Raw genomic sequence first — 16,142 nt, 5'->3', positions numbered from 1 at the left:
ATCTGTTGTACATTGTAACTTGAACGCACCCCGTCTCATTGCATTGTGTAATACGCCATCTAGTGGTACTAATCTTTCTCAAAAGCATTGAAAAACGAAAGCGCCCTGTAACCCGGAACAAAAAGTGCACTTGTCATTGTTTGTGAATACTTGTGGGAGCGCTTGCAACATCAATTGTATCTGTTATATTTTTACTGTCAGCAGTGTCGGAGGGATTCTTTGCTCCTCTTTTCAATGTGTTCCTCTGCTCCTCTAAATTATCACAAGATCGACGGCCAGCCTTTAATCTTAGATGGAGGACTGGCTACTGAATTGGAAGCTCAAGGTTTCAAATTACAGGTAACGATGCAAAATTATACATATAATTACTTTGTCATCGATTACTTCAATTGTGCATCATTATCAATCAATTCATTTCAGTGGGATTGCAATGACAACGCTGATTTCTCTTTAGATGTCCCTCTTTACATTAGCTTATGCCGGTAGCCATGGCCATTGGGCGAGACCATGCTGTCATTTCTAATACAGCTGCCAAAATATTACAAGATTTGTATAATGTCAGTCAGCTTGGGTGTGAGTTACATCATATCAACCATGTCAAATCCAATTTAATCTACAAATAAGCATCATTAGTCACAAAGAAAGGCAGCTAAACAAAGACCTGAGAGATACTGAGACCAATGCAGATGTAGATGGAAATCAGAGAAATAGAATAAATCAAATAAATAACTGCATTACAAACAATACAGTTTGTAATTTCAATAAATGAAAGAATAGGAATAAGATAAATGTGAGGAAAATAATTTTCAATAAAATTCATGCTTAAAGTCTTAGAAAGACTAAATAAAATAGGACAACCTCAGAAAGACTAAATACGATTTTAAATTACATACATATTAAGAAATTGAATGTGCATGTACTGTATGTTTACATTGAAGGATTTCCCACTGTCCTGAGGTCATCAGGTAGTAGGTTCCAGCACTGAGGAGCATAAAGCTATAACAAGCTGTTGAAGTCAACAGAAAATGCAGAATTTGGCTGATTAATAAAGTTCTCCTTATCCCTTGTTATGTAATTCTCAATAAAAACCAGCAGGTGGGGCCAAATATAAAGTCACAGGGTTCAAAGCTCAATATTTATATATATTAATATTATATAACGTGCTGTCTCTCTTATATTTAGGGGGATCCTTTGTGGAGTGCCAGACTGTTGCATTCAAATCCCCAGGCAATAGAAGATGCTCACTACAGGCAAGCCCAAGAAATGACTCAATAATAACATGATCAAATTACAAATAATGGTATAAAATCCTTTTACAAACCTGATTTGCCTGTCATGTGATCCGTCTGTAGGTTCCTCCTCAGTGGTGCGGATGTTGTCACAACAGCCACATACCAGGCAAGTGTCACAGGATTCATCGATCACCTGGATGTGACCTCAGAACAGGCCGGCCAGCTGATGATGTCTGGAGTTCATCTGGCTAAAGAGGCAGTGAAGAAATACGTCTCAGACAAACATGCAGCAGGTAAATATTCAATCAATCAATCAAAATGGGTATTTGAAATGTCAATAAGAACATTCTTTCAGTAAACTGTGAATGTACTTCATTGTGTTTCTGTGCAAAGGGCAAAGGGAGCCTTTGGTGGCCGGCTCTGTTGGTCCCTATGGGGCATTCCTGCATGATGGGTCAGAGTATTCTGGGGCGTACGCACACGGGATGAGCATCGAGGTGAGTAGCTCCTAGTTCATCACTACATAGTTATTTTTAATGTTTACATGCCTAGGTTTACTGATCAGACACTAAATGTCATCTTGTTCAGTAGTGTTTGTTTGTGGGGTTACTAGTTCCCTGATATCCAGGTGATGGATTCATTAAAGACAATTCATGATCCAGGCTTTTGGTCGTCTATTTTGTATCTATTTTTAAGGAGCTTAAAGATTGGCATCGGCCCCAGATCAGCTCTTTATCTGCAGCAGGAGCTGATCTCATTGCTTTTGAGACCATCCCCAGTATGAAAGAGGCTGAGGCCCTGGTGGAGCTGCTCAGAGAATTCCCTCAAGCTAAAGCCTGGCTCTCCTTCTCCTGTAAGGTAACAATGATCAAAGACATCAGCGTTACTGTTCATCCATCCAGTAAGTGAGTGTTTCACATAAACATGACGCGTGTAAAAACGTTTACAGGATGAGAAGCATATATCAGACGGCACGCCATTTAGTGAAGCCGCCCAGATTGCAAACAGATCCAAACAACTTGTTGCTGTAGGAGTCAACTGCTGCTCTCCAACACTGATTGAGCCGCTGCTGGACTCCATCAAATCCCTACAGAGTCCAGACGTGTACTGGGTAGTTTACCCCAACAGTGGTGAGGAGTGGGACAGGGAGCATGGGTGAGTCCAGGTGCCACAGCATCACACTCAGTCACTGTCACAGAACATCTGACATGTCAAACTGAAGTCACTGCACATGTAATCTGATGTTTGTTCATCTTAAGGTGGTTGGAAACATCAAGCAAAACATCTTGCATAACTGAGCTGAGTCTTAAATGGAAGAAGCAAGGAGCAGGGCTGATAGGTAAGGCTCAACTTTCCATTCATACTGCTTGTCCTGTAATAACACCAAGGAATCACTAGATGGCAGCAGAGACAAAGGACAGCACAGCGAGCCTTCAAACCAAGGAATCAGATTATAAAGGACAAGTGTGCACTGAAATACTTATTTGTTAATGTTATGGGAACAGAGGCGTCTTTAGAAGGGAATCAGAGGAATCTGTTTGTACGCCGTATGTATTCAGCACCAGGGACAGAGAACCACAAACTGCAGACATTAATACACCTACCCTCACACCTTGTGATGGCTGCACTTCCAGGCCTGTGTGATATATGACACGCATGTTTCTGAGAGCGAATGGTCTCTTCTTCCTTTAGGAGGCTGCTGTCGCATCCGTCCTGCTCACATACAGAAGCTACGACAGCATTTAAGAGGAAGCTGCACCTCTTCAGCCTCCCTGGTGTGACCGGACGCTGTGTGAACATAAACACAACTATGCTACTGCACTTTCTGCTCACCAGTTCCTGTAAATGAGAGAAGAAGAAAAAAACTTCTATTCCAAAGAATTTAGGTTAATAAAGAGAACAAGCTGAACAAACTCCCATGTACTATTATGGGATGTATCTTAATGAATATTATGTAAAGTGTTACAAAGTATCGCTGCACTGAGGAAGAATGATAGAATTAAAATGATGTGAAATGAAAAGAAGTCTGTTGTCTGACTGTAACATAAAGCAAACTCTTCATCTGTCATATTTGAGTTTAAATATTTGTGAGTAAAGGGTTTGAACAAAATAAAAATCACCTTATAATCAAATGCAAAAAGGCTGCAGTGAATGCAAAGTGAGCTCATGGAGTTAAATCAACACCAAACAGGGAGCATTTAGCTCCAGGGTCATCTGTTGAGACTTAAACAAATATCCTGTTAAGATTGACCTCTGTTCCTCCAGAGGTCCTTGAGGCCATGACCCCAGGGCCACAACCAATTATGACCTAACTGAGGTACAGTAATTATGTCATGGAGAAAATAGAAATCCCCTATTTATACAGTATAACATTATAGTATAGTAAACAATTTCAATTAAATGACATCAGTAAAGGGATTTGGTTGCGAAAAGATTAAGGAACAATACATCTATGCACCCTTCCATGAACTGTGTGTGTTTAGGAAGTATAGATTCTATAACAGTATTCAGAAAAGCACAAAAAAAAAAAGAAAAAGTAAACTCTTGTAGTCGTACTGTACCAACTATTTCATAGATTTGATAGATTGACTTTATTGATCCAGCAGCCCGGTCAAAAGAGAAGCTAAGGATAAATGTGGCAGAATCTGGAAAAGGCTGAAATAATAAACAGAGGGATAAGATGATTGTGAAGCTTTTTAATGCATAGATCTGTTTCACTGACCACAGCCATCCAGAATCTTGAAGAAGTACTCCACCTATAAGAGATGACAACACATGACCTTTCAATCACAACTTAACCACCTAGACACTTCTACACCCCGATGTGTAGAAGACTGTTCACTGCTTCTAACCCATATGAAGTCAGGCTTCCTGTACACAAGACGTTCTCTGCCATTATGCACTTCCCCTGGGAACACGGCAGCTCAGTCAGTCACAGGCTAATGGTTAACAAGGAGGCGTCTGTCCAGGCCACAGATCAGGAGTTTTCCTGAACAATGACGTGCAGCGGGTCAGACCCACTCCCTTTAAAACAATGCTTCTGTTTCTAAATCCCTCTGCCATTCTTCTTCTCCTCAGACCAGTGTGATCTAAGGTTGCCCAGCCCACAGAGTCATGGGACTCGTGTAAGAACACAGACACACTCAGTCCACTTTTCTCTTCTTGGCTCAATGGAAAACAGTTATTTATGGGAGGCCTGAATGTCAATCAGTGCAGCTCGTGTTTGTGTGTGTGTGGGATCTGAAGGATCAAACATGAATGTGTGTGTGTGTGTGATCAGTGAAATACCTCCAGCACTCCGTCCTCTGGCAGGTCTGTGCAGTGGACGGCATTCTGCACCTTGTCTTTACCGAAGAGCGCCCGCAACGTATTTGGACGAAGATGTCGTGCAATATCCTGTTGAAGCAGAAACATTTAGTACCTAATAAAGAAGTGGCTTATTTAATAAAGCCATGATAATGCATCATATTCAATGTAATGCATGAACTCCCACGCCCCCAGTTGGATTATCTAGCAGCTGAGTTGATCTGCAGCCGTGTTCAATGTTCAATATTTTGTCACTTCATCGACTCGTGTTTCTATTTCAATATCACTTCATTTTCTTTTTAATGTCCGGAGCTTATTTAGGATCCATATTGGCCTGATTCCACCGTTCCACTGTGCCTTTAAACTCATTCACACATCCAATGCAGGCAGGTCCATTCACTGATTGCATAATTAGACACTCATTTATGCAGTTTATAAACACACACACCTATATTCTTATGGGGCTGTGTTCAAACTAATGAACAGCATGAATAATAAACCCTTTACTGACTGAAGATTCTGTATTTCATGACCTTTTAGTCCAGACTATATTTAGCAGCCGACTTATCTGATCTGTGTACTCACTGAGTCTGCTGGTCCACAGAATTCTCGGAATGTCTTTGGTGTATCTGAGCCATGGATCTCTAGGACTATGCACGGTCCAGAACACAGCTCAGTCTTCATGCCCTGCACAGAACCAGGAAATGAAAACAATAAGACTACAATCATGTCAGCAGAATCTGTGGCAACCTAACGATACTGGATGTGGATGTGCAGCCAGGCAGTGCACCGTGAGATGGACTAGTTCTGTTTTCTTTATCTTACTTTGTCTGAGAATAGTGACTGAAATTTTTAGAGAGGGCACTACCCAGATTGTCCATTGAGTGGCGCTGTAGCTGTCGTTCTCATGCCTGTTTAGTTCTCCTGACCACTCTACTGTCTCCATGCCAGAAGGTTCCCTGTATTCTTTAAGATGTCACATATATGATGATGTGTTTATACTCACATAATACTCTATAACAACCCCTTTGTAAACTTCATAGAATTCCTCTGCATTGGCTTGGTCCACATTGAACTGTGTTAGATAATCAATTAAAAAAGTGACAGGTTAATATTGGTTGGGTCAGAGAAAGCCAATAGATTATGGCCCAAAGTCACATTGACATGAGCATACATGTAAACAGATTCACAACACTTCATTAGATGTCTCAGTGATGTGTGTAGTTAGGTATGTGTCACAGATTCCAGTACAGCAGACATGGAGCAGTAGAGCTCTCACCATTTTAAGAGCTGAGATTTCAAATCCAGCTGCACTTATGGCGTTGAGGATCTTACCAGCAAGACCTGTGGAGACATCAAAGTTAAGGGAAAAACTGAATTTCATCCTTTTTCGTCAAAAAAAAGGATAGAAGGAAGTCAAAGTCACTCTGGACCCGCTCAAGACTTGTAGATCTTGTTGACAAGATTTGTATACAATGTTGTCATATTGATGTCAGTATACAGTGTAGGGTCTGTCTGTCTGTCTGTCTGTCTGTCTGTCTGTCTGTCTGTGTTCCCTTACTGTCTGTTGGTTTCTCAATCCTGTTCTGTGTTGCTATGTGATGGGCTGTCATCCTTGTGTGTGTGTGTGTGTGTTTGCAATGTTGTAAATCCTAAGCAGATAAACGTCCCCTACCATCAGACACAGCGTGAGGTTTGATGATGCAGCAGGTGCAGTCGGTGCAGTAGGCTGTGTTTGGAGGACCCTCGCCCGCTTTAGATGGAAAGAAAAATTCAAGTTCCTGCACAAGAAAATAAAAAAACACAAAGTTTTCTTAGTTTTCATCCTTTCACATTGACCCACATGTATGTAACTACATTTACACGTATGTGAGTGTGAAGCATGGTGTTTATATCACACATAATAGCATTAATAAAGACGACCAAAGACAGGCTGTCCTTACTCTTGCTGCTGCTGTAACTGAATCAGAGGCGTGTGCAGCGTCGGTTCCAAACTGGCCTCTGATGCTCAGTGGTGCCTCCTTCTGTGCCTTGGCAGAGTCAGCAGGTCCCAGGAGCTGCTGCCACACAGAGATGGCCTCGTCTCCCATCAACTCAATGGCAACCACGGGGCCAGAGGACAACAACTCCACCAGGTCTCTGCAGAATTGAACAACGCCTGTTTAATGTTTGACCTGACAGTTCAGTGGCAATAATTCTGCGCCAATGTCCCCATATTGTCATTGTCCTCATTGATTATGTAATGATGAAACCTCCTCTGCTTATTCACACAGCGTCAGAGCTGTAACATCATTTAGAGAGACACTCACTTGAAGAAAGGCTTCGACTCATGCTCAGCATAAAAGTCTTTCGCTTCCACACTGCAAAGAAATCATAAAGCACTGAGTCAATGAGCGGCCACACTCTTCAGGTTAACAAAGAGCAAGAAACTGGGAGAGACATCTTTAACTTGGGATTGTCACATAAACAGTACAACTGCTACCAGCTCCCAGTTATCCAGGTTGAGGTTTTTACGGCTGTACGACACAGCAGCACACTTTGACCTTACCATGTCAGCTTTGTCATTTTGGCTTTGGTCACAATCATGTCTGCCTCATACATGATCTCAAGGATATCTCCGAGTTTTGGAACTGCATCTGGCTTTATCAGGGCAAGAGTTCTGGACAAAAGAGGGAGGAAGAGAGGGGGAACATAAATAAAGATAAAGCACAAGATGTTCGAAAACATTCTACAGATAATGACAGTTGGCAAGGAAAGGTAGAAGCAGCTAAAGGAGTGGGACAGGAGGGGTAAGGAGGAGGCTGGGGTTAGGGGTCACAGGTAGGGCTGGGGTGAAATATCAAGGATGGGATGTAACAGGAAGGTCGGCAGGGAAAAGGGGAAGGTTGAAGTTGAGGAAGGTTATGGTTAGTTTGTTAAATTATAAGCATCAGTTAAGGGTTAAGTAACAAGGCTGGTATTTTATTTTGGAGAGGACTGGGTGGAAGTGTCACATCTTTGCAATCATACCTTTGCTTCTTGCTGCCGAGTTTGGTTGCGGTGTATGGATCTCCATAATCAATCAGATTGAGCTGACGGGAGAACACACTGACTCGATTCCCAACAAACAGGTCTCGTAGAAGGAGGTTCTCATATTTAGTCTTTCTCAAAAAGATTTTATGTTTCCTCACATCAAACTGCAATAACAAAAACAATATCAATCAGGTGGTTTCATTGTTATTGATCAGTCAATTCATTATCAGACACATTCAGAAATAAATGTCATTTTCTATTGTGATTCTACAGAAATGACAGATGTGACAGATGTTTACCATTTCCACTGAGCGATCATTGGGGTAGTAGAAGAGTTTGTAGCGTCGTAGCAAATCTGCACAGGGGTCGTACCAGTCAGCCAGAAAGGCATAGCGATCCTCCTGACAAAAACAAGCAGAAACACAATTATTGTCATTTTTAAAGATGATTTCAAATGACTGTGTTGGATGTATAACTATTATTATTATTATTATTCAGACACAGAATATACGTCAGCTGTCTTTCCTTTAGAGTTGACAAAATCTATGTTCAATGATGAACGTAGTCAGCTGCAGGTTTCACTTCATTTTAAATCTCTGCAAGCTGTCTCATATAATAATGAAGTAATGAAGTAAACACAAACATCCCCTGTAGTGTGGGGGAGCTACACTCTCTGTTCCATTCCATCACTCATCACACAATTAAAAGTCAGAGGTGACATAATCAAAGTCCAGGAATATAATACAATTAAGCATAACACCCACGAATGTACAACAAATAAGATGTAGACATGAAAGCGAGCACACAGGGAAACCTCAAGTACATCAAGTGTCCATTTAGAGTCAAGTTCTATTCTTTACACACAAAACACTTAACCTATTTTAAGATTGTTGTAACTATGCTTAAGTTTGTAAAGTAATAACAAACAAGCGTTTCACCTCAATTCTTGCCTCAGCCTCACAGACTGACATGTTCGTAAAGATTAAGGAGAGATTCGTTACTCACCATTTAAAACAAGCTAGCAGCCAATATTTAACAAGACGTCAGCGGCGCCAGATAGCTGCTTTTAATACGAGAGTCCTACTAACAGTTATGAGCAAGTCAATTAAGAAAATATAGCAAATTGATGGCGCAAAAGCGGACCTGGGAGCCCAAACTGTGTTTAATGCGTCTACCGCAAGCGCAGAAACGAAAACTAAAGCTGTCAAATTGGTTTGAGCTAACTGACGCCACACGCTCGCACCTTCGCGTTCAGATCTGTATGACGTCATCTATTATTGTCTGATAATGGAAGTTTGCGACTGATGAGCAAACGCCAGGCTTCGCTCCGTTTCCATGGTGACCGCCGTGACCAGTCGAGTTGCGTTCATGGACAATTTAAGATGATATAAATCAGAAGACAATGGCTTGACCTTTCTCACATCAGTAATTTTGATAGATCCAAGAAATACGTTGTTATAATTATTATTATTATAATGGAAAATATACAGTTTAGTGAAAAATACAGTAATAGCCTTACAAGTAGTAGTCTTACACGTACTCCCCCCCGCGAAATGAGAGAATAATATCAGGAAAGATGTAGAAAAAAAAAAAAAAAAAGCCCCAATAATGATAGCAATAGAATAATACAGCAACAAAAACAACAAAAACAACTCAGCTTGACATACTGTGGCTGGTCAATGTATGCAATAGAACCAATACCCGTTCTAATGTAAAACAATGTAATAATATTTGTATGCTTTTCGATGTGTATGGGTATTAATCAAATGTACAGTACAGTATACGTACTTACTTGGTCTTGAACGTCTCAGTTGCGGCCTCTCCATCTCATAGCACTGTGTGATACACTATCTAAAGGTAATATTCTAGCAGAAGGAATATCAGATGTATTCGAGGTAACGACACACAACTAAAAATACACTTTCTTCATAATCAATTACTTTATTTAACTTGGATTAATTCCAGTGGCTCCTTCGCAGCCTCGGCAGAAAGACGAAATAGTGCTGTCATTTCTATTACAGCTGCAAGGATACAATTACAATATGTTTCACATTATTCTGTTATGGTGAGAGATACATCATGTCAACCATGTCAAATCAAGTTTAATTAGAAAAACTCAGGCCCAGTCATTAAGAAAGGCGACAAAACAAAGGTAAACCAAGTAAAACATGTGGGAGACGATTGAGACCAAACAATTAATTGGTTATACAAATATATACAAGAACAATATAAATAAAATATATAAGTAAAAATCAATTCAAGGAAAATAAAAGGAAAATTCATTGGAGCCTGCATTAAATACAAACAAAATTAAATATTAACAAATAAGTGAAAAGTGTCAGTGTAAAAGTAGAAAAAGAAACTTTAAAAAGAGGACTTAGAAATTGTCAACATTCATCAGGTAGTTGGTTCCAGCACTAAAGAGCACAACAGCTTCAACTACAACAAAAATGTGGCTTAATTAAGTTCTTTGTATCCATTGTGGTGAAATTCTCGTTAAATCCGGCAGGTGGAGACAAACATAAACTCACAGGGTTCAAACCTCTATAAAGCCTCTGTCATTTCTCCGCCAGCTGATGATGAATTTTCATGTATTTTTTTAAAAACAGATTGGAACCAAATTAGGGTTTATTGCCAAAATAAGTCAACCTAACACACTTGTTTTTTGTAGGTGGCTACAATAATCTAACTTAATTGCCCTTTGTCATTGGAGTTTTTTTTTTAAATATGTCCTGACCCTGACTCAACTGTACCAGTTCAAACAGGAGCTAACATTACCTGCTTAGTGGAGACGATGCCTCCCCTGATGTCTGGAGTTCATCTGGCTAAAGAGGCAGTGAAGAAATGTGCCGGCCAAAGTGTAACAGCTTACTGTTCATACAAATCAAATCGAGTGGAGTCTTACTTGGCTGAAGCAAGGTGCAGCAATGACAGACAGGGCTACACAGATTTCAACTGTTCTATAACCACTACCAAGGAGATTGTATTTTAGTTTCAGGGTGTGTGTATTTACATACATTTTGAGGCAGATTTGGATTATAGCTTTCAAGTATTTAATCTTTTAAATATCATTTCTAAGGCCATAGACACCCATTCAGACCTCTTGTCCTGTAATAACACTAAGTAATCACTAGATAGTAGCAGAGACTAAGCACAACACAATGACACTTCAAACCAAGGACCAAATACTTGTTTTGTGAGTATTATGGGAAGAGAATTGTTGGGGCCTTGGTGAGGGTTTGCACTCTGTGCTTAATGGTTTCTGTCAGTGTTTTCTCTGAGTGATGTCTCTTCATTTAGGAGGCTGTTGACGCTCACAGAGATGAGCTATGACAGCAGCTAACAGGAATTTGCACCTCTCCAGCCACACTGACCGGAGCGACGTGTGAAAACAAAATGTTCTCTAGAAAACACAACTGCACTTCTGCATTTACTGCTCACAACTTTAGTACAAAGAGAAGAAAACAAAAACTTATATTCCAGGATAATAAAAACTTTAATTTACTGGAAAATAAATAAATAAACCACTACACTGAGTTCACTTAAGTACATGACAACAGTGTCCCACAAAGGTGTCAAAGGAAGAATAAGACTAAGAATATGGCTGTACAGAGACCTGCAGTCCTGTGTCTGCCTGGTTCACATTTTCAGAGCATTTGAGTGACAGGGAGTCCATTATCACGTCCAGTCACATGTACAGCTCCAGGTTTTCTAACCAGGGTCATCTAACGAGCCTCAGGTTTCACAAAGCACATCAAAGTGTCAGCTGCTTTCACCACAGCACATTTCACTGAAAAGCACTCTACTGAATTACTGCATGTCAATCAGAGAACAAGCTGACTCACCTGTACAAGTATGGGATAAAGGTTATCTTTCAACTAAATTTACAGTAAACGTATCCATGTTGTTTGTTGTTCTCAGTGACTTCTGTTATGAAATGAACATAAGTCTGTAGTGTGACTGTAACATATAAGAAACTCTTCATCTCTCCTATTTTGGTTAACATATTTGTAATTCAAGGGTTTGGACAAAATAATAATCGCCTTATAATCAAAAGCAACAACGCTGCAGTGAATGCAAAGTGACCCCTGGAGTCAAATCAACAGCAAACAGTGACCATTTAACTTGAGGGCCATTTGTTGAGACTTAAGCAAATATCCTGTTTGACCTCTGTGCCTCTCTGCTGTCGTGGGCTTCACGTGCCGTACGTCCTCACACTCATTTTAAAGTGTGTAGAGCTGAGAAATCACAAATTAGGCCAACGATCATTTAGCCTGGTCTTATTTAGTGAAACCCTGCTGATAGTAACACCGAGTCAAGCCTCTGCTCAAGCTCACACACTGCTAGATAGTTATTAGGCTCACTTGTATAGCTGCCATATAAGTGTGATTGATAGTAGACGGCTGAAGCGTTCTGAAAGCTGCCAAACGAGATAGTTTTGCTCAAAGCTCTACAAATTGTTATCAAAACATCCATCCAATACTTCTGAAGGGGACATTATGATTGTTGCTGTTGTTGCCATAGAATAATGATACGATATTAAATAGTATCAAAGTTGCAAAACATTTGATTGATGCCACCATCCACTGCTGATTGAATGCAAATGAGTGTATTATTTGTTATTGTCATGGGAGAGGGGAGCAGTTTGTGAATTGTTCTGAAGGCTTTGTGAGTCTTCTGCTTCTATAACATGTTGAGATCGACCTGTAACACACCTGCATAGACGCCAAGGGAACCTAAAGCTAGCAGGCAGCATCTGTCATCTGTCAGGATGGAGGAAGGCCTTAAAGAGACGGTACCTAATGGGGTTTTCACTCAGTATGCACAATGATACTGCAGCATGGGAGAGAAGAAGTGGATCGCAGTATGTTTACATGCACTCAATACTCCTATTATATGTATTAAGTGCTGTTAAAAGGTTAATGAAGTCACATGTATACTGTATATATAAACACTAGGAGTCTGCCGTTCCCATGATATGAGTGTACATGACATGCTGCATAATTGCAGTATGAGCGTATCTTCCTGTAGAGGAAATGCGAGCAGTCAGCACACTGGATAAATCAATTTAGAAATTGCATAGTCTAGGTGTGTTAGTAGAGTACGAAGAGTCCATTTGTGCTGATTTCAATCACATTCAGGCGGATACATGACTAAAGGGAAACTAAGTATTGCCTTGGCCGCAATATAATCTGAGTTTTAAAGAGCATGTAAACATACTGAAGGTGTGTGTGTGTGCCTTATAGGCCTCCTGTCACCATTTACTGCAGAGCTTTTGCACCATAAGATGTCTCTTATTTTGTCTCCCCTCTGTACCTGTGTGTCCCTCAGCCACCTTCAGTCTGTCATATCTTCTTCAAGATCACTTTCAGGGGAGCGCCTGTGTCTGTACTCTGCCGTGTTGGACACGTGTTTCCAGCTCGTGTCTTTCTGGCTTCCCATACTGTGTGAGCGGCCCAGATGAGCCAGGCGCTTCCCTGAGGATCTCTCCTCCGCCGACTCAACAGCACTCCCCTCGGCACGCTCTGTGCCCGAGCGGTGTAAGTCATGACGTAGGTTCTCCAGATTCATAGCCCAGGGACCCAGTTTCTGCCAGTTTACCCTCTGGAAGGCCATGATGCAGTGAAGGTTGCCACCCACCTGTAAGCACGGCAACACTAGTTTAGTTACATCGTCACAAAACACAGCAGCATTTTGAACAATAAGACATTTAAGCAACCTTTTTGGTTTTGCGCCGCTGAATGCCTCGGTCTGTGTGGCGAATATCCAGGTATTCTGGATTTTGAGTGTTGAGGTCGGTCACAACGTCCAGCCATCTGAAGAGAGAGAGATTACATGTGAAGCAGATAAATAAGAGAAGACAACTGCAGACAATAGATCCTGACTGAAAACTGAAAACTGACTTTTTACAGTGAATAGCTGGATGCTTCCTACTGGGTTCACCGATTAAGAGCCAGTATTCTGTTTCATTCACTGGTAGAGGTCCCCTTTGAACAAAGAAGAACAATACTTCCTCAGTCCATATTCACCTTATTTACATTAGGCTGCATGAAATTACATCTAGAGGTGATTCCAGTACCTGTAGGCCTTTGCTGATTTGAGTGGTGTAGCTTCATAGCCCACGGGGCAGAAGTAGTGGTTCTGGCAGTGGTAAATGTAGGCCATAGTCTCATCCTTCAGGCCTTGAGTTAGTTTCATTAACGCTCCTTCCGCTAAAAGCATCGGAGTGCTCATCACACTGACGAATCAAACTTCAAGAGTACACAGGCGACAAACAACTGAGCCACTCACCGGTTTCTCCTGCTGTCTTGTGTTTCCCGTGAGGTTTGTAGAGAATATAAGAGCAACCCCTGACTCTGAAGTTGTCATTAATTTGTCTGAACCATCTGTCAAGACGATGCAAAAGTTGTCAAATGACAGAAGTTCACAAAGAGAGACTGTAGATGTGTGATAGTATTTGTACGAACCGCATTAGAGTGGCATTGCCCGTAAAAGGCCCAAACTTGATATCTTCAAACGGAGGCTGAAACCCCAGAATATTCAGCGCCTCCTCTTGGGAGATTGGTGGAAGACTGGCAATACAAATGAGCACAAATGAATGAATGTAGCGCTCTACTCCAAGTCTACACACTGCATTTGTAGGTCATTTCCAAGATGTCAGACATGAATGAATAGAGGAGAATATGTGCTGCACACCTCCCTGAACCCAGAGTGCTGTAGAGGAAGTTCCAGCAGGACACCAGTGAAGATATTCCACAGGATGTTTTGTACTGTGGCCGACTGATACAGTACCTGAAATCAACCCAAGGACAGGAAAGCAGAGATCAAACAGAATGACCTTAAAAGTATACACACTTTATTTTATTTAAAATACTAACATACTAACTCAAATACTAACGCTTTATCAGTTGTCAAAATCCAAAAATAGAACATCTAGAAGACAGAAATAAAGAGGTATAAAATATAATACTACCATCGTCTGAGGTCCAGGACTTTCCTCTGCTTGATCTCCTCCGCTGAAGCGTGAGGAGGAAGGTCTTGCAGATTACGGCTGGGCCTATCTGACGACTTCATCTTCTTGGAGCTGCATTTCTTCACATTGCCTAAACATTCACCAACAGAAAATACAAATAAAATATGGATTTCATTAAATTCAAAGTATACAGGCTATTCTGTACAATAATAAAGAAACCGTGTGCAGAGGTGCAGTACTGCTGATGACTTATTATGAAGTATAAGTGAAAAACACTGGATTTATTTCTGCTTACTTGTTCTATTTTTTCTGGTGAGCACAGCATTGAAGTCTGTTGTATCGATCTCCCAGGCCAGAATGGGCTTCATGTTGCTGGAGGTCACCACTTCCATGTCATCTGAAGCCACATCAGGACCTGAATCAGACTGAGGAGGACTGAAGCCCGATGAGGGTTCGGGCTTCACGAGTGGGGGCCCACTATCCTGTCGATGTGGGACCTCCCTGGCTGTGTTGGGGGGACAGTACACTGAAGCCGCCTGGTTGAGAAGAGCATAGTCAGAGCAGACGGTGTAGAACTTCTCCCGGGAGTGTGTGACCGGACAGGTCCACGGCAGCTGGAGCTCAGCACTGGAAGCCCGTCTTACTCTTGCACTGTCCCGGGCAAGAGAGCTGATCAGCGTGCGTGCCTCCTGCCCATTGGAGGGCCTTTGCAGCCCAGACGGCTCTGTTGGCCCAGATATGTTTGCTCCTTTATCTTCTGATGTGTTAGGCATTGAACAGCCACTTCGATGAAGGATGGGAGAATTAGGTGAGGCTGATTGTGTTGTTGAGGAGACTTGCTGCCTCTTCAGGGGATGGAAGGGAATTTCTGTCAACAACAGAAATAAAACGAGGACGGAGAAGCAGAGACAGATATTGATGAAAACATAAAACAAGTGATTAAATCTTTGTTCACCCCCCTGCGGCCATGACCCTGAATCTCATCATTACAACTTACAGCAAAAGACATTAGGCAGCATTATGTAACGTTAACCTAGAAACAGCCGAGCAATACAAGACAGATAACAGATAAAATAACCTTACATTTACACAAACGTGGCTTTTATTTCTCCCGTGTAGCGGTGAGGACGCTGTTTAATCCCTAACATACATCACCTGTGAAGCTTTGTGTTGTCGACATCACGCGCACAGCTCCATCAGTAGCTAACACATGTAAACACACCCAGTCTGGGACATTATATCATACCTTGAGCGGCTGCCAAAGGTCAAACGGGACCGAGAGGAAGTAAAACACCAGGTTAGCTACATATTAATGATTGTAGATACACATTAACTAGCTACGAATCAAAGAATAAACCCTCATTTTGAGATACGCCGTTCTCTGACCCGTATCTTCTTCCTGTCGAGGTTTGACGGACTGAACCATTCTGAGCATACAGAAGGGGTGTTCAATAACGAAAACCAAAACAGCAACTCGCTTATGAAGCATAAACTTGGTACATGTGTTAAATTAAAGCACACACCGTATATTAATGTATCACAATTTAATATAAGCATATTATAATAAATATATACGTTGTTATGTTTAACTATGTCAATACGCACAACCCGCATGTGTG

General features: G+C 41.3%; 3 protein-coding genes across 4 annotated transcripts; 1 reads left to right on the top strand and 2 right to left on the bottom strand.

Moving 5' to 3' along the window:
* The first annotated feature begins 101 nt into the window (after positions 1 to 101).
* On the top strand, positions 102 to 3,339 carry LOC142999184 (betaine-homocysteine S-methyltransferase). The gene is made up of 8 exons (XM_076148596.1): positions 102 to 339; positions 1,183 to 1,250; positions 1,353 to 1,525; positions 1,626 to 1,729; positions 1,929 to 2,090; positions 2,182 to 2,387; positions 2,492 to 2,571; positions 2,925 to 3,339. Exons 1-8 carry the CDS (start codon positions 235 to 237, stop codon positions 3,011 to 3,013), a joined length of 987 nt encoding a protein of 328 aa, XP_076004711.1. The 5' UTR covers positions 102 to 234; the 3' UTR covers positions 3,014 to 3,339.
* A 460-nt stretch (positions 3,340 to 3,799) lies between these two features.
* LOC142999207 (nucleoside diphosphate kinase homolog 7-like) lies at positions 3,800 to 8,728 on the bottom strand. The gene is made up of 12 exons (XM_076148629.1): positions 8,556 to 8,728; positions 7,850 to 7,951; positions 7,548 to 7,714; positions 7,087 to 7,197; positions 6,848 to 6,898; positions 6,482 to 6,677; positions 6,214 to 6,319; positions 5,818 to 5,882; positions 5,545 to 5,613; positions 5,124 to 5,225; positions 4,521 to 4,628; positions 3,800 to 3,988 (listed from the first exon to the last, which is right to left on the bottom strand). Exons 1-12 carry the CDS (start codon positions 8,556 to 8,558, stop codon positions 3,947 to 3,949), a joined length of 1,122 nt encoding a protein of 373 aa, XP_076004744.1. The 5' UTR covers positions 8,559 to 8,728; the 3' UTR covers positions 3,800 to 3,946.
* Positions 8,729 to 9,487: 759 nt separating this feature from the next.
* On the bottom strand, positions 9,488 to 15,933 carry LOC142999206 (basic immunoglobulin-like variable motif-containing protein). Of its 2 annotated transcripts, none has more exons than XM_076148628.1 (10): positions 15,770 to 15,933; positions 14,819 to 15,391; positions 14,524 to 14,653; positions 14,247 to 14,342; positions 14,018 to 14,122; positions 13,842 to 13,936; positions 13,630 to 13,762; positions 13,454 to 13,537; positions 13,270 to 13,366; positions 9,488 to 13,190 (listed from the first exon to the last, which is right to left on the bottom strand). In XM_076148628.1, the coding sequence occupies exons 2-10, from the start codon at positions 15,294 to 15,296 to the stop codon at positions 12,888 to 12,890; spliced, it is 1,521 nt and encodes a 506-aa protein (XP_076004743.1). In that variant the 5' UTR covers positions 15,297 to 15,391; positions 15,770 to 15,933; the 3' UTR covers positions 9,488 to 12,887. The 2 variants fall into 2 exon arrangements, with proteins under 2 accessions (XP_076004743.1, XP_076004742.1); XM_076148627.1 differs by lacking the exon at positions 15,770 to 15,933 and adding an exon at positions 15,679 to 15,750.
* Between the last annotated feature and the right edge of the window lie 209 nt (positions 15,934 to 16,142).

Source organism: Genypterus blacodes, unplaced genomic scaffold (genome assembly GCF_046128005.1).
Source record: "Genypterus blacodes isolate CSIRO-AG114 ecotype Tasmania unplaced genomic scaffold, CSIRO-AGI_Gbla_v1 ptg000041l_1, whole genome shotgun sequence".
Taxonomy (NCBI): domain Eukaryota; kingdom Metazoa; phylum Chordata; class Actinopteri; order Ophidiiformes; family Ophidiidae; genus Genypterus; species Genypterus blacodes.
This window is presented reverse-complemented; position numbering and strand designations above follow the sequence as displayed.

Bases quoted from the DNA above. Each gene is read 5' to 3' on its own strand.
- LOC142999206 (XM_076148627.1), bottom strand. From the start codon at position 15,703: ATGTCGACAACACAAAGCTTCACAG. The intron at 14,343-14,523 runs GTAGTATTATAT...GGTTGATTTCAG, and splicing joins GTCCTGGACCTCAGACGATG to GTACTGTATCAGTCGGCCAC. The intron at 13,937-14,017 runs GTTCGTACAAAT...TCGTCTTGACAG, and splicing joins GGCAATGCCACTCTAATGCG to ATGGTTCAGACAAATTAATG.
- LOC142999184 (XM_076148596.1), top strand. From the start codon at position 235: ATGTGTTCCTCTGCTCCTCTAAATTATCACAAGATCGACGGCCAGCCT. The intron at 340-1,182 runs GTAACGATGCAA...TCTTATATTTAG, and splicing joins CTCAAGGTTTCAAATTACAG to GGGGATCCTTTGTGGAGTGC. The intron at 1,730-1,928 runs GTGAGTAGCTCC...TCTATTTTTAAG, and splicing joins CACACGGGATGAGCATCGAG to GAGCTTAAAGATTGGCATCG.
- LOC142999207 (XM_076148629.1), bottom strand. The intron at 6,678-6,847 runs GTGAGTGTCTCT...TCAATTCTGCAG, and splicing joins GAGTCGAAGCCTTTCTTCAA to AGACCTGGTGGAGTTGTTGT. The intron at 5,883-6,213 runs GTAGGGGACGTT...ATGTCTCCACAG, and splicing joins ACCTCACGCTGTGTCTGATG to GTCTTGCTGGTAAGATCCTC.